Source organism: Thermoascus crustaceus, assembly GCF_041956765.1.
Source record: "Thermoascus crustaceus strain CBS 181.67 unplaced genomic scaffold VTN00scaffold_8, whole genome shotgun sequence".
Taxonomy (NCBI): Eukaryota; Fungi; Ascomycota; class Eurotiomycetes; order Eurotiales; family Thermoascaceae; genus Thermoascus; species Thermoascus crustaceus.
Genome location: NW_027192534.1, coordinates 828,053 through 853,487, shown reverse-complemented (window position 1 = coordinate 853,487; position 25,435 = coordinate 828,053). Strand labels below are relative to the sequence as shown.

The following is a 25,435-nucleotide window of genomic DNA, read 5'->3' as shown; positions in this document are numbered from 1 at the left end:
TCAACGTGCCATCGAGGGACCCGTCACATTCCACGATGCATTTCTCCAATAGCGCTAACCGGTGCAGATGCCCAAGCCTCTTAGGGTGACAGGCCTGTGGACCACAGTTCTAGGTCGACTCTCCATGATTGAAGTTCCGATAGCAGACCACACCGCCAGATTCCTCTGTGGGGTTAATAATTGGAAGACGATCTTCCCCGATTCCTTTGTCTAAAGTTTGATTAACTTGAGATCATCGATATTTCTCTTGAATTTCTTAGAGTTCTTGCCCCGTGTGCATTAGGGTATAAAAAAAAGAAGGCTTCTTTGACTCACTTCCTTTCACCATTGGCATATCCGCGACTATCCGGAAATCTGAGCATTCACATTCTAGCAAACTTCTAGATTGTGTTATCATTGGACCCCTCCTTTCTCGCACCGCGAGAGGCTTGCACATTATTCATATTCCGCGTGAGACACTAAGAAACACCTACCTGATATATACCCCTCTGGCCGTTGAAACCCCAACATCTTCCTCTTCCCCCCCGGCATTTGTCTACTTTTTGGTTTCCTAAGGTTGCCAGAAAGCCTATTTTATCCTGAACCCCAAGACATTTTTTTTCTGTCCCTATCTGCCTTTCCCTTGAACTGGGAGATACCATGGCTGCCCTCTGGATCTTCGTTGCGCTGGGGTATCTACTCCTGTACGCATTCGCTTCCGAACAGTCGCTGCCTGCACACAGCTTCCATCTCAAGCAGCCAGTTCGGGTGGAACGAGGTTCCCTTCCAGGAGCCCCTTATGTCACCATCAACGAAGGGAAAGTCGCGGTTGGCGCTTCTCTCCCTTGACGAGACTGCCAGCACGGTATCTTCCCCCTTTTCGACTGGCTACATCACACCACACCACATTAACGTCTCCTGAAACTTGAAGAGTGAGATCTTCAGAGGTGGTCTACTACATCAAAGCTTTCTTCGAGTCCTCCGTTCCACCTGCTCACGAAAAAGTCCTCATGGAATGGCAAGCAGCCTAGAGCTCTCGCTCGACCCTTTCCGTCTTCCCGCACATCACAGAGGACGTGTCTCTCGCTTACTCCTACACATTCTCGTTCCGGCCTCTCAGCAGTTAAATGGAAACCTTTTACATGGTACGATGTCTCCCGGTTGAGACGAGACAACTACCGCGTCGCGCGGGGATTCCAATCATTCGTTATTATGAACCCTGCATTTCACACCACAGGCATGCATACGAAGTCTAATCCAATCCAACCGAACCTTCATACGTGTTCTGGGCGATCTGATCCCCGGATTTCAATCAAAACGTGGTGGACTACACAAAGGAAAGGGCTGATCGATGGAAACAATGTTTAAAAAGGACGTGCAAATTGATGAACGTTACGATGAAATGAGATATGACGTGATGACTGATTTTGAGAATCTGTCCCCCGGTTTTCCACCACCAAGGAAAAAAGGGAGTTATGACACTTATGAATAGATAATGATATGGTTCAGGAAAAGGAAAAGAAAGATGGATGGTCTTTTAACATTTTTTTTGTTGGTAGATCATACTATGATACGTTTGGTTCTCATGACAACCTGTTTTGTATCCCCTTTTTCAATGCATCTGGCTATCTCAATCGGCAATATGTCGGCTTTCCCGCTTTGCTCCACAGGTTCTTACAGGACCTCCTTCAATCATCACTCCTGGGGTTTTTCTCATAACGTAGAAACGGTAAAAGTAAGAGGGTGCGGTGCATTTGCCTGCATGTAAGCCTCGGTCACATGAACTCAAGCTGTTCGTCAGCTCGGGCCTGATGGTAATATCATGAGGTGCAGACTTGCTGGTCTCAATAGACCACTTCTAATTTTCGGCGGTGGCTTTTCGTTCGTTTCATCATTTTTTGATGACTACCTGGACGACTCCCCTATTGTCCAGATTGGAATATCGTAAGTCAAATTCGTTGCTGGATTCATCGTGAAAAATGAGCGGTGATGAGAAGGATTCAAAGGATGATGATGTCTCAGAGAAGGGACATTAGGTAGCCATGGCGCCACTTTCCCCCCTTTACAGGTGCACATGGGAGTTCCCCAGAAATCCGCTTCCCTTGGCCGGATTAATTCTAAATTCAAGCCTCTTCTTCGGCTTCATCCAGAGGTCATGCATGTCCATGGAGACCGTGTGCACCCCGCTATGGAAAATCAATTCCACCCATTAAGTAGAAACTGTTTCTCAGAACCATATCTTGATCAGCTCCTCACTGACAGCGCTAGGCGTTAAGACACCGCTTTCGGTGATCAGCGCGGAGATCAGATGTGGCGGGGTGAAGTCGACGGCATCGCGCCGGACGGTCCTGCTATTCGCCTTGTCGGGCGGGGCGCCATCAAGAAGCGCGCTCATGTGCTCAGCTTTCTTCTCGGGCGACGGCGATTCCGCTGCCGCCCTATCGCTCTGGCCGTTGCTCTTCTCTGCGGATAGCTTCTGCTCGGCAAGGACGTCTTCCTCCGTCTTGAACTCGATAACGCGCTGGTCGATGGGCAGGTCGTACTGCCCGAGAGGGTAGAGCCGAACGAACTTGTGACTCTCCGCGACGACGTAGAATGGCTTGCCCATGGCCTTAGCCAGGAGACCGATCTGGTAAGTGCCCATCCGAGACACGACACCTCCGTTTTCCACGACACCTTCAGCGCCCACAATCACCATATCCGCCTTCCCGAGGGAGTATGCAACCGCGGACTCCGGAATCGTGGCGACCGGAACCCCCTTTGCTCTCAGAGCGCGCACCGTATCCATACCCTCCGGCTCGTCATCACTGTTCGCAGACGGAAGCACATAGATGACGCGGAAACGGACCGCGGAGGGACCGCTGTTCTCCTCAGCCGCCTTCTGAAGCAGAGCGCCGACGACTCTGGAGCCACCGTTCGTCAGGACCGTGCTTCCATCTCGAACAAAGCCCCGCCCGAACGCAGCGATCTTGTCACGACTTTCCTTGGCGCGCTTGATGAATAACCGCCCGTTCGACAGGAGGTGCGCTCTGATGGCGTTGAAATCACCAGCGGGACCGAGCTGGCCAGGTCGCTGCAGTGTCGTGATCAGGTATCTCTGGAAAAGGTCTGTGCCGGCGGAGAGGGCAATGGGGTTCGGGATCGACTTCTTCAGGTGGGCAGTAGATCTTTCGAGTAGGTCGAGCGTCTCGGATATCGTAGAAGAAGGGGAATGTGTCAGGAGGAGTACGAGGGCCTCGATGGCCGCGATTGGCATAGTCAGGTCGGGGTCGGAGCGGAGAAGGTCATTGTAAGTCGAGACGATACTGTGGAGTTGAATGTTAGCAATAATGACTACCGAGTAAGTTGCGGGGTCACTTGCTCAAATGGTTTAGAAGCCTCAGACTGGGCTGAAGCAGCAGTCGCCATGGTGTCTCAACAAAAGCCAGAATGGTTGGATAATGTGACAACCAAAGCCCGAAAGGCGCTGACTTGATTTTATCACGAGCGACTGGTTGTGCTGCGAGTCATGGAGAGAGCGGGAAATCGATGTTTGCATCAGTTGCATCCGAGCCCCTCGATACAGTCTAGCCCGCTTTGGTCGCCATGCGCTCCGTCTTGCGATAAACAAAACAACGACGGAATTGCAGCCTATCGCACCGTCACTTTATCAATCTTACAGCGAGAGTTGATGGGAGATTGCGCGCAACCATGTCTTACAATCATCGGATGAGCGTGCATGGCAGCCAACAGCAGCACAACCGAAACCGCAAGAAGGTTGAAGATGAGAGCGATGCGTTGATGCGTCTGGTCAGTCAGAACTTCGCTCTACGATTTTTCCTTATCTATCTGCTGACAGCAGCTGCAGCCCGACAAGGAAATTGCAGGATGTATCAACGATATCGGTGTGCCGTTTACGGCTCAGGATCTGCTGAAGCCAAACCCCCAGCAGATCCAAATGGTATTGGAATGGTTTGCGGAGCTGCTCATGAACACAACCCGTGAAACGGTCGATCCTGCTATGCGCGCAGCTGCCGAAGACATATGCGGCGACTTCGCAGACATTGTGCCCAACGACACACGCAATCTCATGGGGTTCTTTATCAGCTTGAGAAAGCTGATGGTTGAGGTACTGCTTCGTTCTTGAAAAAGAAACGACATAGGAATGTCTAATATGGAATCCAGTGCGGAGTCAACGATTTCACATTCACGGATCTAACGAAGCCTACACATGACCGACTCGTCAAGATATTCTCCTATCTCATCAACTTTGTCCGATTCCGAGAGTCCCAGACGGCCGTTATCGATGAACACTTCAACAAATCGGAAAAGACAAAGGCGCGCATCGAGGCGCTCTTTGCAGAAAATCAGGAGATGGAGCAGCGTCTGGATGAGATGAAACGAAACCAGAAGGCAATGGAGGGCCAGGTGAAAGAGAAAGTCAGACGAAATGACGAGTTGAAGGCACGGTTGCTAGAGTTGAGTCACGGTCAGGAAAGGGTTTCCGAGACGCTTGAGCGGGTCAAGACAGAGAAAGCGAGACGACAGACCATGTTGGAAGAGAAGATGGAGAAAGTCGTGCGCACCCGGCAGGAAATCGAGAAACTCCGTCCTTATGTCCTCGAGAGCCCTGCTTCTCTGCAGCAATCCTTGGCCGATCTCTCTGAGAGTCTGATGCGTGAAAAGGCTCAGGTCGATGCGATGGAGAAAAGGACGAGGGCCTTGCAGACTTCCGCAGACACATTCAACGTTGTTACCAATGATGTTCAGGCCTGCGTGAAAGTTCTGGAAGATATTGCTGTCGAGTTACAGAAGGAAGAGGAGGAAGATGCTAGAGCCGCCAGAAACAAGGACGCTATTTCGGAGAGAGGAAACAGTGTCAGAGAGGTGGAGCAGACCGAGAAGCTGCTGCAGAGACAATTAGCTCGGTGGAACGAGAGGATAGAGGCGCTGCGAAAGAACAGCCAGGAGAAGGCAGAGGCAGCGCAGGCTAGGATGGAGGAACTCCGAAACATCCAGAATCAGCTCCGTGAGGAACGGGCAGAGAAACAGAGAGAGATGGAGAGAAGGAGAATACGCATAGAGCAGACTGAGAAAAAGGTAAGTCGCCCATTGCTTTCTCATTCATCATCAAGTATCAACTAACATGTTGATAGATGGCCGATCTTAAAGAGAACATCGAGAACGAGATTCATAGTGCGCATGATGAGTATCTGAAGATGGAGTCCCATATAAAACTTTACATTACAGAGATGGAGAAATGTCTATGAGAGTCATAATGGGTCTGATGATTGTCGGAGTTCTGTCGGTCGGCTTTAGGATACCGGATGGTTACTTGGTCTCTATGGAATAGCATAATATTGTATATAGGTTTGGGGGCAGTTCTGGTTCTGTCTAGACATCAATAATGTCCGTCATGACATCCTCTTTTTCATCGAAGTGAAACCATCTCTGTGCGATCCGTTTCACCGGTACACTTGGTCCGCTCCAAGCACCCTCTTCGCCGGTTCTGATGGAACCACTTAGTAGTGGCACATGAAGATACCACAGTCTCTCACCAAGCTCGCCGTTCTGGGCATCAATGGCATCTTTACATTCGCACAGCACCAGGTCCATCTTCTCCCTAGCGGCGGCCTCTACCGCAATCGCAAAAGTCCTTGACAATCCTTGAGCAGAGAATTCAGAAGTCGTGCAATGAAGAGCGACAAGGTCTAGTATTGCCAGCATCGGTCTCCCGTGATGATGCGTTTGGTTCTGCTTGTCTCGAGAGATACGCAGAACAGAAAGATACGCACGGAGATGCTCAAGAGTTGGGCAGAACTCTAGCCTGACTTTCCTTGAATTTGCGAGGAGACCGATCGTCTTTGTGAGAAGTGGACTGATATGTTCAACATGCTCAACACGTCCAAGCAGTAGATCGGTATTCCCATCATGTTGATTTTGTTCCTCATAGGCTGGCGACGGATTCCGTGCTGATGGTCGAGGGTGCACACTGGCAGACAGTTGTTCAAGAAAACTGTCGCGCGTGCCGCAGACGATCAACGTGGTTCTGCTGGCATTATTTTCAAGTATATAGTGCAGGAAATCCGAGACCAGATCGGAGAAATGTATTCTTGGAGTTGTCGCCGTCGGGGACATAGTTCGTTGGTAATCAGGACGACGATCCCCGGGGTGACAGGGAAAGCTAAGAACATTGTACCCGTCTGACCGGCGAAGATTCCAAGTCACTGCATCTTTCGATTAACGGGTGCTTTTCTCGTCACGGCCGTGGTAACTGTCGTGGCGTGCTTGTTGTCGATCTCGATGTCGACGGGGCGGCGGGGACGTTCTTTTGTCTGGTATTGCTCGCTCATACGCCATCGTCGATAGGCGCATGGTCTGCGCTCCGCCGCGGAGAGCGCCCCAACGACTATCACGTTATCCTCTTCTGCCCACGACAACGCAGCACAGCCGGTAGAGGCGCCCGCGGAGGATCTCGGGGGTCAACATGGAGACCATCTCCAGGATTTCGTCTATGCTGGAAACAGGTATTGTGTTTTCTCCGATCAGAACCGTGTCCCATATTCAACTTTCTTTCCGTTGCTAACCATCCTGTGTGCGCGCAGCTCGCGAGCTCACGCTCGAAGCAGCTCAGTCGGCCAGCAGCAAAGGCTCGAGATCAAGTTATTCCTCCCGCAGCCTCACCGTCTCGCATATTAAGAAGCTTCTCGACAGCCGCAATGACAGGGAAGTTCTAGACGGGATGCGGAGGGTCATCTCGGTATGGACAATCAAGCCCGTCGTTCCCGCATTATTTGGTGACACTGATTCTGATATCCTGCGGTCTTGAACCAGCTGATGTACCGCTCTGAACCCAGCCTCCATTTCTTTTCCGCGGTCGTGAAGAACGTAGCGAACCCGAATATTGAGGTCAAGAAGCTTGTCTACATCTACTTGCTTCACCATGCGGAGGAAGAGCCCGACCTTGCCCTCCTTTCGATCAATGCGATCCAGAAGTCACTCACGGATCAAAGCCCGCAGGTACGGGCCATGGCGCTTCGCACGATGTCCGGGATCAGGGTACCCGTGATCAGTCAGATTGTGTCGCTCGCGATCAAACGCGGTTGCGGAGACATGAGCCCACACGTTCGCAAGGCGGCAGCATTGGCTATCCCAAAGTGCTACCGTCTCGACCCAAATACTCTACCGCAGTTGATTGGTTACATTTCCACGCTATTGGGGGATACTCAGTATTTTGTCGCTGGGCCGGCCGTCTCTGCGTTTCTGGAGGTCTGTCCGGATAGGATCGACCTGATCCACAAGCACTACCGAAGCCTGGTGAAGAAGCTCGTGGATATGGACGAATGGAGTCAACTCGCGACTTTGCGACTTTTGACGGTTTACGGAAGGAAATGCTTTCCCAGGAGCAAACAGAAAGTCAAGAAGAAAGGAACTAAAGGGTTTTATGACGATGAAAGCGACCAAGAAGATCAGGGAGAGGAGACGGGCGAAGAAGTCGTTGTCCTGGACCCAGACCTTGAGCTATTCCTACGGGCCTGCAAACCGCTCCTGCAGAGCCGCAACTCGGCCGTCGTTGTCAGCGTCGTCCGCGTTTTTCTCTATCTAGGTACGCCCGAGTATCTGGACTCTGCGATCGGCCCTCTTGTCGCTCTCCTCCGCAGTCCGCAGGACATCCAACATGTTGCGCTATACAACATCGTCACCGTTGCCCTGAGAATCCCTAAGCCCTTTGTGAGATACGCATCCCACTTCCTCGTGCACTCAACTGATCCCCCACATATCTGGCGCCTGAAGCTTGAGATTCTGACGATTATATTCCCCTACTGTGGCCTGCACCTGAAGGGTGTGATCCTCAGCGAGCTGGAGCACTTCGCGCAAGGGACCGACCCGGACTTGGTGCGGGAGAGCGTCCGCGCGATCGGGCGCTGCGCGCAGAGCGACATGCAGACTTCAAACCGCTGCCTACGTGTGCTTCTGAACCAGATCTCGAGCGCGGACGAAAATCTGGTTTCGGAGTCGCTCACTGTAATCCGGCACCTGATCCAGCAGGATCCACAATCTCACAAGAAGACGGTTATTAAGCTGGCTAAGTACTTGGACACAACAACAAGCCCCGATGCTAGGGCCTCGATTATCTGGCTGGTTGGAGAATTCGCAGGGATAGATGAGGAGAACAACATCGCTCCGGACGTGTTGCGTATACTGGCAAAGGGCTTCGCAGATGAATCGGAGGTGGCCAAGCAGCAAATAGTTCTATTAGGCGCGAAGGTTTATCTACAACATCTTCTGCGGAACCCGCCGCGAGAAGAGCTTCGTCAACCGGAGCCTGCGCCGGTACAACAAGAAAACGGCAATGAGTGGGCTTCTGAATCCCAGAACCAGCAGCAACAAGAGCAACAGCTAGAACCAGAACCAGAAAAGCAACCAGAAGAAGATACTATCACTCTCCTATGGCGGTACATACTCCTTCTCGCGAGATACGACACCTCCTACGACCTCCGTGACCGCGCTCGACTCTACAAGGCTCTTCTGGCCACGCCCTCCGCAACTCAACTTGCCAGCCTGCTTCTCCAAGCTCCAAAGCCCGTTCCACATGCGCCCAGCCCCTCTGAGACCCGAAAAGACCTCCTCATCGGTTCTTCGACGCTCGTCGTAGGCCCCGACGCTGGTGTCCACGGCTTGAGGGGTTACGAACCGTTGCCAGAGTGGGTCGAGCCCGGACAAGAGCCTGACCCCAGTCTGCGCGATGAAGAGCTGAAACATGAAGTCTCGAACCGTACGGCCCTCACGGCAGGCGAGAAGCTGGATAGAGCGTTGAAGGAGCATGCAGGTACCGCTGCTGCCGCCGCTCGAGCTAAACAGAACGGCAGTGTCGTTGCGGCCGCCGGGGCCGGAAGAAAGAAGACTCTCGACGAATGGCTTGCGGATGAAGAGGAAGAAGAAACAGAATCAGAAGAAGAATCCGAAGAAGAAACCGAGTCTGAGGAGGAGGAGGAAGAAGAAGAAGAAACAGAATCCGAAGAAGATGAGGAAGAGACTGATTCCGAAGAGGAAGAAGAAGAAGAAGAGACGGAATCTTCCGAAGAAGACGATGATGAAGGGGAGGAGCAAGAGAGCAAGGCGCTAATGGGACAACAGAATACTAATAACCATCAAGCCATGTATAACCGAAAGATATCTCCCGATCATCATCAACAAATCCGTACGGACAATATTTAGTAAGTAGCTCATTGTATATAGATCTTCCTATCTTCTGTTAGCCAATTGAAATCTAGATATCCCAAATACAAGAAGTAACTTCCGTTCTCTTTGTCAATCAGGACTGTTCCTTCCCATCAGTACCTTATTTTTTTTCAATTTTAACTACCTCTCGAAGTATTTTCAAAACTAGTAGCGGTACTACCAAGACAGCAGATCCCTTACTAGCAGTTTCTACAAGCACATCACAGCCACTTAAGGCTTTCAGCAAGAAAGATACATTCTTTCAAAGTCAACGAGTTTCTCTAGCCTAACAACATCTCAGAAAAAGACTGCGGGAGCGAGCTGGTTGGATAAACAAGGAAGGACACCGGCAGCCCCCTCTCGTCCAGTCCAGGGGTTCCATCCTGGTTTACCTCCGAACCGTTTGCGGATCCGCACGCTTCTTCTTCTCCCACCCCTCTTCAACATAAGAGGTCATCTATTAGCACCTGTCTCGTTGCATCTGTTAGCGTCATAAGTTAAGCAGTCAGGCAACCAATGGAGAGGAGCTACCACAGTTGGATGCTCAATGATACATGGTAGCTCAGACGTGAACCTTCTCTGAAAGTGAAATGAAATGCGACCTGGAAAGTTAGTGCCCAAGAAAAAACAACTCCATGGTTAACAAGATGGCTCCCCACTGCCAATAACATAACCACTACCATCAGCATTTCATCATTATCATCACCACTGAAAAAGTTGCACATCAACTTCGGTAGCTACCTTGAAACCACCTTTCAGAGGTGATATCAACCCGAGGACCTGTGCACTTTTCACCTGAAAGGACTAACAGATGCCTGTGACGTATTCAGTTTACCATCAATCTATCCATGGCCGTCGCAGCTTAACCAGAGTCATCAAGTCTGCAGGGATGGATAGACCCATTCTGAATGCCAGCATGCGGATTAGTATTCATTTTGCAATGGTTCCATCACAAATATGGTTGCGTGGAGCTGTGCACAAAAACTCCTGATTTGCTTCACAGCACACTGCCTCGGAAAGTTAATAAGATGCTATGCCCCATGGAAGTCACTCGTTGGCTAAAATTCAAGCCATGTTTCCAACGAAGCGTGGAGAGTCATTTACGCGGAACCTGTCAGCCAGAGAGCGGATAGGCTTTCTTTGAAGAACGAGAAAGCCTGGTTCTACGACACCTACCTATGGGCTAGTTAGGCAAAGAGGCAGGAAAGGTTATCCCGGATGGCTGAAAATCCAGGTGAAATACGACAGCAAAGAAAACCCAACGCCAGAACTTTCAGTCATGAGCGACATAGCAATGCGGTAGAGATGTTAGAAGTAACTAGTAATAGCCTGAAAAAGCTGCCATCCAGGATGTAAACGACCAGCAGGAGCCAGACACAGGAACTTAAGTGACCGGCCAGTTCCTGTGTCAAGGGTTTAAAATGATGTGCAGCCGAGAAAGGAAAATCCAAAGAGCATTTGGATGAAAGACACATTTCCAAGCACGAAAGAAAAGGATCATTAACCAAGTTGAACGGACAGAACCGCGAGCAAGTATTAATCTCAATCATCTCAGGGGTATGGGTCATCGTTTTGAAAGGAATATCTGAACGAGTTGGGTTCGTCTCTATTTAACGTAGACATTACCAACGGCGGCTACAGAAATTAGCGGCAGTCCGATATTTAGGCTTTGTAAGAGGTTTACCTGTAAGCGGCAGCAACTTGAAGCTGGCGACGCTTGTTCTTGGATGGTACATCATCTTCCTGACGTCGTGGTCCATCGTTATCACTTTCAGGGGAGTCTTTCGGCCGGGGCCTCTTGCGATCACCCCTTTCTGAGCGCGGCTGAGTTGGAGAAAGCGTCCTCTTTGCATTCTCATCTCGATGTCCATTTGAGAGATGCTCAGGAGACCGCGTCTTCTCATCACCGACAGCCAGCGCCGAATCTCGAGATGGTGACGTATCATGAGCTCCGTCAAAATTCCGCGGTCTTTTTCTGTTGTAAGGTTGACAGTTCGATCCCGTTTCCTGATATAACCTTGGGATGCGTCGATCTCGGTCAAAATGGTTATGGGGTCCGTTACGACGTTTCCAAGGTCCACTCTCTTTGTTACTAGACGAAGTGTTTTGATCGGCCCGCCGAACATGCCTATCGTCAAAAGCCTGGCGATCATGATGTACATGGCGATCGTTCCGCTTTCCTCCCGGTTGGGTTGATTTCCTGACGCTTTTTTGTTAGTCGGGTGAGGGTTTACATGTTGTTTGATAGCACTCACGAGTCCCTTCCACCTGGGCTTAGACTTCGATTCCGGTGACCGTATCCGCTGTTGGCATCTGGTGACCATGGTCGTTTTCTGCAGTATTCAGCAAAACCTTCTTCTGTTCTCAGATAGTCTGAGACATCGTCTTCTTTGTCCATTTCTCGGAGCCCGTGTTCGATTTCGCCTGTCGAAACCGTCATCTCGTGGCCACTTTGAGGGTTTTCATCCTCCCGTTCCACCAAGTCATCCCGGACAGACTGCTTGCCAGCCGATTGCTCTTCTAAATTATCGGCGCCTTCATCGACTTCACCCTCTTCAGTTTCATCTAGAACTCGGAGACTGTGGGTTTCGAATGTTTGTTTTCGTCGGGAAACGAGTTCCTCAATGGATATTAGTTCGCAGTCAGTCGCAATCTCCAAGAATACAGGATCATCCATGACAAACGGCCATTCTTCAGTATCCCGGATATGACACTCGAACTCTTCGGGGCCCTTGTCTAGGATATATTTTGACACCGACATTCCTGGTTGTAGACTTCCAAGAGGCGGAAGGGACACTACTTCCTCTCGAGCCGTGAATGTTGAAGGAAGAGGCCGTGCGACAGGGTTAGCTGGTCTCCAGACTTTCATGACCTATCAGTGAATTCCTCTTTTGGTTATTTGATGAGGGCTTACCGATCTGGCCACCGGATGACTTAGATCCTGTCTGATTGTCAAGAGATTGCAATTCCTCCATCCAAGGTTCAACGGGAGGGGCAATAGACGGCACATCATCTCGATAGCGTTGCTGACGCCAAGAATTCTGAGATTGGCCTCTTTGTGGTGGATACTGGCTATACTCCGGGTAGGATTGTAGAGGACTCTGATTAAAGGAAAATTGAGATTGCTGAGGCGGAAAATAGCCCTGGTAATGAGGGCCACCATGGGGTGATGCAGGGCTTGGGAATTGTGAGCTGTTAGCAGTCGTAGGAGTTGGAAGCCCGTGTGGCCCATAAGGAGGGTAAGGCTGCACAGGAGAAGTATACTGCGGAGACTGTTGCCATGGGCTGACACCCTGAGAGTGTGACGACATTGGTGTCGGTGGGTAGTTGCTGTAGGGCTGATAATTCGACTGGCCTGCCGGCAAGTAAGTATTCCCATGATGTGGCCTCCGTTGCTTGAAGTATGGTGGGATTGAATGACGGCTGGCAATGGATGCACCAGTCTTTTGCCGTTTTAAAGGACGAGGATTAGGATCCGCCCCGCTAAAAAAATGCTAGTCAGTCAAGTGGATTATATCTGATGGCCAGAACCATAATACTTACGCAGGGACAGCTCGACGAGGTTCTGGGCAATCCTGGGCCCAATGCTCTGGAGACCCGCAGTTGTAGCACGATTGAGGCTCCGAGTGTCTCCTCGGAGATTCGGTATATTCTATATTCTCAGAGTAAGATTGTTCGTTATGTATGTTCCTTTTCTGGAAAGAAGGGTGCTTTTGCTTGCGTTGTTTGTAGCCCATTGGAGGGGCATACTGTTGGTACTTCTGGAAAGGCGGGCTGCCATCCTGAGGAGATGGATAAGGGTCCATGCTGATCCAAATTGCAGAGTTCAGGCCAATTCAGAGAAACAATTTTAGAGCAGATTGCTGAATCATCAAAGAGAGTGAATTGAGAGGCAGTGAACGAAGTCATCAATAGACAGATAGATCTCGGGATCCCCAACTTCTAGTACTTTAGCGGCTAGATTTCGCAGCGGCATAAAAGAGTATAACCAAAAAATCAGGTAAATAAATGTCCAGGATAGATAGCAGAACCGATTAGGTCAGGATAAAGCGAGGAAGGTGGTGCCCAGGACGACCAGACCAGAAGAATGGCCCCTTCCAGGAGCTGGAAGCAGTGACACTAGGGAGATATCACCTTCACTCCACCAAGGGAGGGGGGGCCTGTATTCAAGATCCTGCGATTAACCAAAAGCATAAGAATGGAAATAAGTGAACCATATGATGAAACAACTGAAGGAGAAGACAGCAGACGCTCTGTTCGCCTCGAAGGGACAAAAGATATCTCAGTCCAAGCCATGAAGTCCAGGGGATGGAGGGCCGCAAGCCCGAGAGACTCGAGAGGGCCCATCACGTGCTCTGACACATGAGGGGGGGTTCCAGATTCACTGCTGGGATGATGGATCCAGAAGGCGGTGCGGTGTGGCAGAACGAAGACTAGCCATGCACATGAGTTGGGGTGACAGTCTGCGGCTCCACTTCACTGGCTCAGAGTGTGATCCAGATCGCTGCGACGACCTGCTCACAACAGGAGTAGACGCTGCACGCTCTTTCAGCGCTGGGTGCTCGCTCATCAGCGTGTTCAGCTCCTCCTGTTTTCCCAGAGCTTGGTCCTGGTCATGATGCAAGCTGCTGCAGGAACCTGTCAGACACATCCTTTCTCGGTCTTGCTTTCACCATAACGCTCGTTCCACCTTGGGCTTACTCTTCTCATATCTCAACCTTTTCATTTGCGATAAAAGCGAGATTCTTGGATGTGAGAAGGCGATTTAAAAGTTGCCGCTATGCCTGGTCTACCATGTATGTTTGCGCCTTGAGACCTGTTGTTTCCGCAAACTCTCATTGTTTCTCAGCTAGTATCGATTTGGACGAATGCATCGAGCGCCTCTACAAGAAGGAATTGCTCGCAGACTCGGTCGTCGAGGCCATATGTGCCAAGGCGAAGGAGCTGCTGATGAAGGAGAGCAATGTCGTCCACATTGCGGCTCCCGTCACCGTCGTCGGAGACATACATGGGCAGTTCTTTGACATGATTGAAATATTCAAGATAGGAGGATTCTGTCCCAATACCAATTATCTCTTTCTAGGTCAGAGAACTTTGGATGTGGAAAGCCTTGCGTGTACTATTGCTGACCAGGGTCTGCAGGCGACTACGTCGATCGGGGCCTCTTCAGTGTGGAGACTATCTCCCTTCTTGTGTGCTTGAAGCTGCGGTACCCTCAACGTGTCCATCTGATCCGTGGTAACCATGAGTCTCGCGGTGTGACACAGTCATACGGTTTCTACACCGAGTGTGCTCGGAAATACGGAAACGCCAATGTCTGGCACTACTTCACGGACATGTTCGACTTCCTCACCCTCAGTGTGGTTATCAATGACCAGATATTCTGCGTGCACGGTGGTCTCTCCCCATCCATCCACTCGATTGACCAGATCAAGATTATCGATCGGTTCCGGGAGATACCACACGAGGGCCCGATGGCAGACCTGGTCTGGTCAGATCCAGACACGGAACGCGATGAATTCAGCCTCTCCCCGCGAGGCGCAGGTTATACGTTTGGCGCGCAGGTCGTCCGAAAGTTCCTCGAGGTCAACAGCATGTCGCATATTTTACGAGCCCATCAGCTGTGTCAGGAAGGATACCAAATCCTCTACGATGACCGGCTGAGCACGGTTTGGAGCGCTCCAAACTACTGCTACCGGTGCGGGAACCTTGCCAGTGTCCTCGAAGTAAGCGACACTGGTGAGAGGTTCTTCAATATCTTTGATGCAGCTCCAGAAAACGATGTCCATCGTGGAGAGCAGCAGGCACAGCAAAACAAGGATGGCCAGAGTCCTGTGATTGACTACTTTTTGTGATACCCTGGGTCATGCAGTATCTGGAGTTTGGTACTGGGTAGCATATATAGACAGCATTGATATTGATAAAGTCGACTTGCTCGGGATATCTGAAGTGAGCATAACTTGCTTGGGTTCCTTAAAAATTTGCTATCGAAACAAAAAGATCACTTGGGCCATCTCGACAGATCTCACGCCTATATGGCAGAGAAATATCAACTTAAGGTTATTGAGATGAAAAGGCTTCATGAAGAGAAGATGCTTCGTCGTCTGGGATAAATGACTCTCGGATCAATGCATGCAAAACCGGTCATTCCCAGTCCTTCGCGATATCAAAAGACCATTCGAACTGGAGATGGGTGTGATCGTCATCGTCAACGAACTTGGAAATGGCATTGTAGTGTCCTCGAGCAATCATGCCCGAGGGTGCTTCCTCCTGGTTGACTGTGAACCGGTCAGCGCCTGAAGTTCTGTGTTTCTATGGGTTTTCCTTACATCTCTTCTCGTACGTCGGTTTATCGGTGGTGTTTGGTGCATAGCTGCCCTGTTCTGTTGTCAAAACTCCCATCCATAGTCAAACAGTCACGTTGAGACTTACCAGCATCTCCTCATCCTTGCTGACCCTGATTCCCTTTCGCTTGACTACCTGAAGATACTTCAGACCGCTCAGGACCTCATGATGCACCTGGAAGACAACCCTGATGCGGAACTTGGCTCCCTCTTTGATAATGAATGGCTTGTCCTTCAGGCTCTCCACGGCGCCGGGGCCCGTGAGATCAACAACGATGTCATCGCGTCCTTCGGTCTCAAGGGCGAGAGACTTGATAATGCACTTCCTGGGGTCGTTCGGGTCTCCGATAGGCGTTCCAGAGTTGAGACCAAGAGAGGCCTTCCAGCGGTTGAGGGATTCGTCGTTCGCGTCTGGAAGAGATAACGGTTAGTCGGGAAGCGGTTGTATCGAAGTTGAGATGATTGCTTGAAATGTCAAAAATTTCCAGTCTGAAATATGGCAGTATAATTGGAGATATTATAGATAGTATGAGTCCAAATGCATCCAGCTTGAGAACCCGATGCCTGTCTCCCCTGAATGGAACGCAGAATGTTCCCCTTTTCCATTGTTGGCTTCGCTGTAAACGACCACCTGTCCAGTCTCCCTCGCTTAAAATAGAGAGCTAGAAGGAAGCTTCAAGACAACCCGCCATGGAGGTGCATAATCTCAATCCACTCTCAAAACAAGGGAAGTGTCCCTTACCAAGGTTCTTGTATTCTTCCAGTGTCTTCTTCTCTCCGATCTTGAACCCCTCGGTCTTGGACGCGACGAGATCGTCATCGTGGTGCTCAGCCATGGTGTCAATGTCTGGCGTAGATTCTCTGAGCTCTTCTTTGCTCCACTGGGGGGTACTCCGTATATTTACGGGCGACGTGTAGAGACGGGAAGGCAGGTACCGCTCAAACGATGGAGGAGGGGGGTAACCGGTCCCGTGTGGGTAGATAAACGAAAGTTGTACAATGGGTTCGGATATGTACTATGTGGGTGTAGGTAAAGGGCGCCACTGGGGTTGGTAAAAGAAAAAAGAGTGTTTGTTTGGATTAATGAGCTGGAGATGAGAGAGAGGGGGAAGATGCGCTGGCAGTTCGGGGGGTTCTTCAACACGGTGGGGTTGGAAAGGCGGTGGGAGAGGGGAGCCAGCCTTGGACCGAATAAGATCGATGGTTAGAGGCCGAGACCTTCGACCTTTGGATCCGGCGCGTCTCAGGGGCTCGACTTGCAACGGTCGAGCTGTCTGACTTATGGACAGTCGTGCTGACGTCCCGTTTCAGATTGAGAATATATACCAATGTGGTCACGGTGACCGATTCCTCATTTTTTGAGCCTACGATATATACTTCGGCTTCCTTCCGTTCGACAGAGATCGGTGATGTTGGCAGTATTCGAGATCGGAGAAGCGCAAGCTGTCCTTTGACACCACTGGCCTGGGGACTTCGTGGTGGACCAGGGCGGTGGGTCATTGGTGTCCTAAATGGGCGCTCAATTCGGCCGGCTTCCAAAAGGAACCATCAAAGCTTAACATACCTAACTTACCTCGGAGTATATCCTCTCGACTACTTCCATACTACTCCGTATTCAGAACACCCGCGCAAATGCTAGCTGACGGGAATCTCAAGGAAGAAGACGACCAATGGCACAACGAGACTTACAGACAAAAGAATATCTTGAAAATTATATTAATTAACACGCGCTTTCTGGTAATGGTGGGCCAATTTGTTCACAGCATGCCGTACTCCGGTTGGTACGGCTTTACATGCGATCTACAGGCTCCTAGTTCTCTTCCCCTGTTCGGCCAACCATGCTCTCAATATATCCAGCAGATTTCTGCAGTCCGTATTTCTCTCAAAGACAGGCTCGTTATATCAGTAGGTTCAAATAATAGAACTACACCAGGCCAGCTACCTCGGCGAAGCTCGGGATCATTCACCTGCGCCACTTCTTGAATTCATGATTGTTACAAGCCGCAATTCCGCAGATTTGGCCGAGAAGACATGGTTGCTTTCTCATAATTCCACTGGATTATGAGCAAATAGTTGCGTTAAGAATTTTAATGGGGTTCGGGGGTGACTGTTGAAGAAGAGACAGTCTTATATCTCTCTGTCGGAGAATCTCGCCTCTGAGTTGTCTGTGATGACAATATACAAGCTGTCTCATCCAGCTTCAATGCTTGTGGTGTCCAAATATTGCTGCCTTTCCATGGACTCTTTTGGTTTTGAAAGGGCCTCATTATATATATTTGTCTTGTCTCAACATCTGCTCGGACAAAGACGCCATTTTCCAAAGACAGCTGGAAGCAGTTTCTCTTGTTGGTGAGCTGGTTAGCTTTTGAGCAGGAACCAGAAACGGAGAAGTTCACACGTGTTTCTGGTAGTAGCTAAAAATGTCTGCATTTAAAATGGCGAGAAATGTCGAAAGGGGAGGCTGACGCATGTCTGATAATGGCGTGGAAGTATGTAGTTAGATGGTTCCAAGGATGTGGGTTCAGACTACATACATTTATCGATTGAGGTGTGGAGGGCTTTATATATAGATAGGAGTCTTCAGTAATATGAAGGTATTTTATATGTTGTGGAGCACGTAGACAAGTGTTTGAGACGAGACTACCTAACTTTGGTCGTTTCAAGGTAGCCGTATAAATGTTAGTAATAACAAGCAACTGTGAGACTATTCCTGCTGAAACTGGGTTAAAGATAAGTTTACATCATAAAGTCTGTTACATAGGCTTGCTGAATTGACCCGGAGACTGGATAGTCCCATATAATTCACAGTTAACTGACCTCTATCAACAGAACCTTGGACCTTATGATCCAAGTGGCTAGAGAAATTTACCTGGACAAGTCCCCAAACCATCACTTGGGGCCCTGGGCTATCCGATGCGGAATGGGAGGGGTAGATTATCAATATCTCGCCAGCATCCCAAATGACCTTGCCTGTAAAACCCTGCCGCCGAAATCGAAAAGCATAGGTGGAGTTTTCGCAGCACCCTTAGTCCTGGTGTGTCTGAGATGTAAGCATTTTTATCCCATTTGAAGGATATATGTATTAATCCTTGTTGCTGCCGATTTACGTGAACAAAGGAAGGCCCACGAATACAGGGTACTTTATAGATGTTTATATCACGTGAACTGTCCCGACCAGTGCACACCTTGGGTGGAGCTTCCCATGGTCAAAGCCCTCATTCTCTGCTGTATGACGATCAAGAGGCCAGGACCAACAATGATGTGCTCTATGCCCTTCTCGAGGTTCTTGAAGAACACAGGTATATGACACCGAGTCCGCATTGTCTAGGAGACAGTACCATCATCGGGCTGATCTCCCAAACCTGCGGCATTGACTTGATCAAGGCCAGAGATACCATCGCGATATTATGTGAAACAAGCTAATTAAGACAGAAATGAGATGTTACTAAGATGTTAGCTAGAAAATGATACCTCGAACTACTGACCCGACTAAATCTGAACTACGCAGCACATGGGCTTCTCGCCAAGAAGAGCCTAAGCACACGCCATAGTCTCATTGCTAGACTAGATGATAATGGGGGCCCATTCTGCTCTCTCGAAATGGCCGGTTTTCTGACCTTCAGAACATGTTGACATATGGATCCCCGAGGGATCGATTGCATGCATGATGATCGGGATGACCCTGCCAAGCCAGGTCTATGGATAATTCTTCTTCTCACCCTTGATCAAGCATCACTCTCGTCAATTCCAGCGGATTCTTGGAGTACGGTGCAATGATGACGGGAGGTGAAGTCAGCACTTTCGGGGTCACAGTGACGGTATGCACGATGAAGTTATGAAGCTCCACCGCTCGCGGCACGCGACTGGAGAGGGACAGGGGGCTCTAACCCTAACTTCCGGATCGGGTTGCGGGCACCATGGATGGCAGCCAGACGCTTGTCCCAGCAATTTTCGAGGACGAGGCAACGATACACGATGTGTATCGACACCGTCACGGAATACCGGGGATGCCCATTTTGGGTCACCTGACCAGCGTGCGGTTGTGCGGCTCCTGGGTGCTCTGACCGCCTGCAGGACGCTGTCATACGTCTGCGTGACCATACCGTACGGTACACCAGCGGTGTTCTCTTCCCAGCGACCCCAAGTACTCCGTAAAAGAACGAGCCCGCGCCCGCCAGTCCCGGTCGAGCGCCTCTCTTTTCCCCTATCTCTGATAATCTGCCGGTCCGCTCGATCTCACCACGTCTACGCCTCTCCAGCACGGTCTGCCAAGTCATATCCTCAGAGTACGGAGTAGTTCGTGCCCCCGCCCGTTGCTCCCACTCGCTTTACCTTTTCTAGTCCTGCAGGGAGAGCGAGGAGGAACGCGCCTGCAACGTGGCAGCCGTTGGCGTCGCATCTTACGCTTCCTGCCTGAGCAATCTACTTCAAACCCATCGCACTCCAGGCGCATACCATACCCATCTACTCTAAGATCCATCCATCCGCCATGGTGCGATCTCTCCCCAAGAGGCACAACCCGCTCATCCTCCCGGACGCGTCTCCTGATTGTAAGTTGCTACCTCTCGTTTTTGCGCGCGTCTGCACCGCGATCCCGACCCAGACGCGGTCGGAAATGTACCGTATTACCTGGTAATCGCAGCTGACACGGCCATCTTCTGCTCATGATAGATGAGGAACTCCTTGCGCGCCGTCGCCTGGGAAAGACTCACCTTGCGGTGAAGCCTGCTCAGATCGGAACCTCGAATGCGACCAAACCGGAGAACCTGGGCCCCTTTGAATATGCTCACCTGCGTGCACCGTTGCCCAAAGATCTCAAGGGATCTGAGATCTTCCCGTCGCACAATCCCCAGCAGCATCCAGAGACTTATTTTCTGATGGTAAGTCGTTTCCTGCGGGGCCCACGCGTCGGCCGATTCACTCGAGCTTCTGTTAACGTGAATTCTTTCCGATCTTAATAGCGACGAAGCAAGGATGGATACATCAGCGCGACCGGAATGTTTAAGATCGCGTTCCCCTGGGCGAAGCTAGAGGAGGAGAAAGCTGAGCGAGAATATCTGAAGACGCGGGAAGAAACCAGCGAAGATGAGATCGCCGGAAACGTCTGGATTTCGCCGATTCTTGGTAAGCTATCTTAAGAGACCCGGTAGCTGAGATTTGGGGAATGTTGGGGTATTCTGACGATTTCCAGCGCTCGAACTTGCCAAAGAATATCGCATGTACGACTGGGTCCGCGCCCTGCTTGATTCGAGAGATATCGTACAGAGCCCTTCTAGTGCGAAGAAGCAAATAACTCCGCCCCCCAAGTTCGAAATGCCGCCATTGGAGACGACCACTCAGCTCCAGCCTCCGGCTGCATCGCGCACGAGGAGCCGTCGATCAGCTTCTCCTAGCAAGAAGGTTGCATCGCCACGCAAGCCCAGGCAGACTAGGGCAACGAAGGAAGCCAGTGCGGCTGCTTCAAGCGCAGCTAGTGCAACCTTGCAGTCTGCATTGGACACGGCTGCTTCTACCGCAGACTCCGAGTCTGTCGATGGAACTGCCGAGCTGAATGGAGAAGTGAATGGTGAGGAGAGAGCGGCTGAGGAGTCGGAAAAGAAGGCTGAAACACGGTCCAAATCAAAGAAAGCTGCTGCTACCGCAGCAGATGAAAAGGTTAAAGTGGACGTGGAGAAGTCAGTTGATGCTGGGAAGGATGTCGAGGCCACTCAGACTACTGTCTCCGTCGAGATGCCAGTCAGCCTTCCAGAGGCGCCTCCTGCAGAGGACACGGAGCAGATGATCGCGAAGGCGAAGGAGATGGTTGAGGAAGCTTCCAAGCTGCAACAAGCAGAGGCAGAGACAGCAGAAGCTTCATCGTCGCCCAATGCGGCCAAGAAGCGCAAGTCGGATGATCTGGTTGAAGGAGAGGAGCAGACCGCGGATACTCCTGCTCAACCTACAAAGAGAGCTAGAGTCCTGGAGGACAAGCTTAAACGCGAAAGGGTGAGGAATCGCGCTCTAGTAGGTGTCACAGCGACATTGGCACTCGCGTAAGTGTTTCCCTTAATTCCCTTTATTGACCATGTCGAGTGTTTGATGGGAGTTATCTAACAAGTGACTTAGTGCCGCGATTCCATATTTCTTTTAGGATCTTTCTTATCCTAGTGTTTGGTTTCATGTCTGATTTGGAGAAAGGATGTAAAAACGGTCCCAGGTTAAGCAAGTCGGCCCAATAAGGCACGGGGCGACTTGATACTTTCTTTACGCAGCAATATCGCTGCGTGCTGCGACCGTAGACTCTGTTTCCGGTTGTCTATCTTGTTACACTACAGAATGATTCCAGGCTGAGACTGAACACATCCCCTGACCCATCGCATCGCCCTCCCCATGCTCCCACACTGCATTCCTTATCAAAACGAACTCTTGCTCGACCCACGTTTGACCTCTCTATGCCTCTCACCTCTGGACGCCTTCCCCAAACATGAACCCTTTGTGGCAAATCCCACTCACGCTCTCGCCCCCGACTAATATGTGCCACTTCTCCTGTACATCGAGATTCCCCATCTGTATTACCCGTTTACTCACTTTTAGTCTCCTCTACCTTTTCCTTGAACGGCGTCGGAACTAGTATATGGATTGGCAGGTGTAGGCGGCTTGGATTGATTAGGTTGTTGGGACCTTGAAGTAAGGAAGAAGCTGAACTCGCGTTGTTTCACTCATTCTCTTTCTGTGTTCTGTTCGCGAGCCCCTTTATATTCGCTTTCTTCCTGATGAAACATCTTCTCCTTTAATAACACTTTTCTTTTCCCTCTCATCCGGTCCACGTCCTGAATCCCACTATAAGAAATAGCATTAAACGCGACGGCGTTTTCTGCAGATTCACGCTGGTTCTATGCAGCAATTGAGGTGGCAATTGGCAATGGGCCCCTTATTGTTAGCTAGAATTGAAAGAAGCCAACCATCATATCACAGGTGAAATGATACAATCGATGCACAAGACACCACCATGCATATGCAGACCTTGCATTGAGGTGCAGCTATCTAACTGTATTGTGTAGTTTCTACTATAGATACATACAGCAGATTTGGTAGCTGATTATTCAGGAAGGACTATACTGCATTGACAGGTACTCGTTGGGGGTGGGCAAATTAACACTGATAGATTCATCTTCACTCTGAGCTGTAGGTATCCGTACTACCTGTTATCATATGTAATCCTTCGTGCTTGAAGTCCACCCGTAGCTGCGGACAAAGCGGCGTGGCCACCGAGCTCCACTGCAAACAGTCCAAACAAGTCATTGTTCTCCGCAGCTTCGAACTGCTTCGAGGCCTCCGCAGTTACGCAGCATACTCTCAATCCTATCTAACAGCCGGACCAGTCTTTTTTTCTCCTTTCCACTATCTTTCCTGTAAATTCCTTATACACGATATCCCAGCCGTTACCCCGTATCCCAGAAATGCAATGTCTCTACCTGGTCTAGGGCTCAGCGAACCGTCGGTGGAAGCGCAGTATGTCCCCCCACCGCCGACGCAAATCAGCCTGTCCAAGGGATCGGAGTGGAGATTCGAGGTTGCGTTTGGAAGGACTGTGCGCGTCAAGGTGTGTTCCTTATCTCCTACTCCCTTTCCTTTTTCATTGATATCCATTTTCCTTTGGTTGTTGTATCTGCTCCGAGTCTTGGTGTAGGCGGAGCTCGTCCCGCTGAAATGTCCATATGTCGAAGAGTATTAGCTATCTAGGAGAAATAAGAAACCATAGTGATGGTCGCGAAAAGTATGGCATGGCTGACTTCTCTCACAATCCCTGAGTGAGAGGGTATTCTAGCTCCTAGCCGGTACCGCAGAGCTCTTCGGCACTGAACTCGCCGCATCCCAGACGTACACATTCTCCGGAACAAAGGCCGCGATATACACCTGGCATGGTTGCACGCTCGAGGTGAGCGCTGGGGAGATAATCCCAACCCCGAATGGGTTCGCTCCTGGCGGCACCAATGGAGCGCTCCCAGGTCAGGGGACTGGTGGATGTCAGAGCGAATATACCGCGGAGGAAACACCCATGGTGGAATATGCCAACGTACATTTTGCACTGGAGACGATGAGACGGGATGCCAAGGCAACGGGCAAGGATGGTCCGCGGGTTCTTATTCTGGGGCCTGAGAACGCGGGCAAGACCAGCTTGGCCAAGATATTGACGGGCTATGCCACCAAAGTCGGACGACAGCCTATCGTGGTGAACTTGGACCCCTCAGAGGGCATGCTCAGTGTCCCCGGCACCCTGACGGCTACTGCGTTCCGGACCATGATCGATATCGAGGAAGGATGGGGGAGCAGTCCCATGTCCGGGCCAAGTCCTATACCGGTCAAGTTGCCCCTCGTCTACTTCTATCCGATGCAGAGTCCGCTTGATGCGGAGGGTAGCGTCTACCGGCCTATTGTCTCGAGGCTGGCACTCTCGGTGACGGGCCGGATGGCTGAGGATGAGGATGCCAGAGAGGCGGGTATCATTGTCGACACTCCGGGGATCCTGAGCACGGGAAAGGCCGGGGCGCTTGAGATAATACATCACATTGTGACTGAGTTCTCTAGTAAGGCTTTCCAATATATCTGTGACGAGAAAAAAAGAAAGAAAAGCATGCGGTATGCTAACAATCGAATCTTACAGTCTCGACCATCCTTGTCATAGGCTCCGAACGCCTCTACAGCACCATGGTCAAGAATTACGACAATAAACCCACCTCCAGCGCTTCTGCAGCTGCATCAGACGAACGCATCTCCGTGGTCAAACTATCCAAGTCTGGCGGGTGCGTGGACCGCGATGCCGCGTTCATGAAAGCCCTCCGGGAATCGCAGATCCGAGAGTACTTCTTCGGCAACCCGATCCCATCGACAGCGTCTTCTGCGCTCTCCCTCTCCGCAACCTCCTCCACCACGAACATCACTCTCTCCCCGCACGCGCAGCAGCTCGACTTCGACTTCCTGTCAGTGTACAACATCACGGTTGTCACACCGGACGAGGAGGACGACGACTACGACCCGTCCCAATTCGGAGCGAGCGATTCCTTCCTGCCTGGTGGCGCCAACGACGACTTAGAGCCCACCAGCACCTCAACTCATCCTCAAGACGATAGCACCCATCCGCCCTCCTCACTGCCCGGCATAGGAGGAGCAGGCCCAGGCCCATCAGCAGCAACCAACCCCGCAACAGGAGCAGCAACAGCAGCAGGCGGACTCGCACCGTCATCTACCGCAAACGTGCCCCTGAAAAAGGTCCCCTCCCCTCCGCCGTCCAACCTCGCAAACACTCTCCTCGCCATCACCCACGTTGCGCCGAACGCACCGCTCCCGGACATCCGCGACGCGAGCATCATGGGCTTCGTCTACGTGGCTGATGTCGACGCTAGCAGGGGCAAGATCCGGGTTCTGGCGCCCATGGGTGGACGGGTACCTGCCAGGGCAATTATCTGGGGAAGGAAGTGGCCTGGGGAGGTGGTGGGATTGGTCGGGTAGGTAGGTAGATGTATACTTCTTACTCTGTCTAGGAGTCTATCCACCTATCTAGAACGGGGAGATACACACAGTGAGATATCATGCTCCTACTACTTGGCGGAGAGCTCTCCGTGCATAAGGGGGAGCCACAAAGTTCAAGGGCGGCAAGGAGAAAAAAAAGGATATCTGGCAATGCTATAGCTTCTTGCGTCGGCTGGAGAAGCTACAAGATGTCATTCGACCACTTTTAAACAGAAAGAAGAAACCTCTAATCATCTAGATTATAGCACAGTAGATATACATCCTACGAATGAATAATGCAGAAGAAAGAAAGGTGCGCATGGCATAGTGGACTTTCCGGAACTCTCCTTAATTTTATTTCTTTTGCTCTCCTCGAGTCTTAGTCAAAATTATATAAACTCGCAACCCCCCCCCCAAAAGAA

At 50.8% G+C, this 25,435-nt stretch overlaps 10 protein-coding genes across 10 annotated transcripts; 5 read left to right on the top strand and 5 right to left on the bottom strand.

Moving 5' to 3' along the window:
• Window positions 1–2,206: 2,206 nt before the first annotated feature.
• VTN00DRAFT_9879 (uncharacterized protein) lies at window positions 2,207–3,387 on the bottom strand (the record flags this gene model as incomplete). The annotated part of the gene is made up of 2 exons (XM_069436882.1): window positions 2,207–3,284; window positions 3,341–3,387. The coding sequence occupies 2 exons, from the start codon at window positions 3,385–3,387 to the stop codon at window positions 2,207–2,209; spliced, it is 1,125 nt and encodes a 374-aa protein (XP_069284478.1).
• A 282-nt stretch (window positions 3,388–3,669) lies between these two features.
• On the top strand, window positions 3,670–5,228 carry VTN00DRAFT_9878 (uncharacterized protein; the record flags this gene model as incomplete). Its single annotated transcript, XM_069436881.1, has 4 exons — window positions 3,670–3,768; window positions 3,827–4,087; window positions 4,144–5,058; window positions 5,115–5,228. The coding sequence occupies 4 exons, from the start codon at window positions 3,670–3,672 to the stop codon at window positions 5,226–5,228; spliced, it is 1,389 nt and encodes a 462-aa protein (XP_069284477.1).
• Window positions 5,229–5,352: 124 nt separating this feature from the next.
• VTN00DRAFT_9877 (uncharacterized protein) lies at window positions 5,353–6,096 on the bottom strand (the record flags this gene model as incomplete). Its single annotated transcript, XM_069436880.1, has 1 exon — window positions 5,353–6,096. The coding sequence occupies one exon, from the start codon at window positions 6,094–6,096 to the stop codon at window positions 5,353–5,355; it is 744 nt and encodes a 247-aa protein (XP_069284476.1).
• A 349-nt stretch (window positions 6,097–6,445) lies between these two features.
• VTN00DRAFT_9876 (uncharacterized protein) lies at window positions 6,446–9,177 on the top strand (the record flags this gene model as incomplete). The annotated part of the gene is made up of 3 exons (XM_069436879.1): window positions 6,446–6,485; window positions 6,564–6,718; window positions 6,793–9,177. The coding sequence occupies 3 exons, from the start codon at window positions 6,446–6,448 to the stop codon at window positions 9,175–9,177; spliced, it is 2,580 nt and encodes an 859-aa protein (XP_069284475.1).
• Window positions 9,178–10,860: 1,683 nt separating this feature from the next.
• On the bottom strand, window positions 10,861–12,986 carry VTN00DRAFT_9875 (uncharacterized protein; the record flags this gene model as incomplete). Its single annotated transcript, XM_069436878.1, has 4 exons — window positions 10,861–11,380; window positions 11,436–12,042; window positions 12,095–12,663; window positions 12,724–12,986. The coding sequence occupies 4 exons, from the start codon at window positions 12,984–12,986 to the stop codon at window positions 10,861–10,863; spliced, it is 1,959 nt and encodes a 652-aa protein (XP_069284474.1).
• Window positions 12,987–13,960: 974 nt separating this feature from the next.
• Window positions 13,961–15,035, top strand: VTN00DRAFT_9874 (uncharacterized protein; the record flags this gene model as incomplete). The annotated part of the gene is made up of 3 exons (XM_069436877.1): window positions 13,961–13,976; window positions 14,030–14,263; window positions 14,323–15,035. 3 exons carry the CDS (start codon window positions 13,961–13,963, stop codon window positions 15,033–15,035), a joined length of 963 nt encoding a protein of 320 aa, XP_069284473.1.
• Window positions 15,036–15,324: 289 nt separating this feature from the next.
• Window positions 15,325–16,360, bottom strand: VTN00DRAFT_9873 (uncharacterized protein; the record flags this gene model as incomplete). Its single annotated transcript, XM_069436876.1, has 4 exons — window positions 15,325–15,458; window positions 15,510–15,558; window positions 15,613–15,935; window positions 16,267–16,360. The coding sequence occupies 4 exons, from the start codon at window positions 16,358–16,360 to the stop codon at window positions 15,325–15,327; spliced, it is 600 nt and encodes a 199-aa protein (XP_069284472.1).
• A 2,997-nt stretch (window positions 16,361–19,357) lies between these two features.
• On the bottom strand, window positions 19,358–19,609 carry VTN00DRAFT_9872 (uncharacterized protein; the record flags this gene model as incomplete). The annotated part of the gene is made up of 1 exon (XM_069436875.1): window positions 19,358–19,609. One exon carries the CDS (start codon window positions 19,607–19,609, stop codon window positions 19,358–19,360), a length of 252 nt encoding a protein of 83 aa, XP_069284471.1.
• Window positions 19,610–20,013: 404 nt separating this feature from the next.
• VTN00DRAFT_9871 (uncharacterized protein) lies at window positions 20,014–21,654 on the top strand (the record flags this gene model as incomplete). Its single annotated transcript, XM_069436874.1, has 5 exons — window positions 20,014–20,074; window positions 20,196–20,404; window positions 20,486–20,648; window positions 20,716–21,556; window positions 21,630–21,654. 5 exons carry the CDS (start codon window positions 20,014–20,016, stop codon window positions 21,652–21,654), a joined length of 1,299 nt encoding a protein of 432 aa, XP_069284470.1.
• A 1,314-nt stretch (window positions 21,655–22,968) lies between these two features.
• On the top strand, window positions 22,969–25,013 carry VTN00DRAFT_9870 (uncharacterized protein; the record flags this gene model as incomplete). The annotated part of the gene is made up of 3 exons (XM_069436873.1): window positions 22,969–23,106; window positions 23,332–24,091; window positions 24,169–25,013. 3 exons carry the CDS (start codon window positions 22,969–22,971, stop codon window positions 25,011–25,013), a joined length of 1,743 nt encoding a protein of 580 aa, XP_069284469.1.
• Window positions 25,014–25,435: the final 422 nt, after the last annotated feature.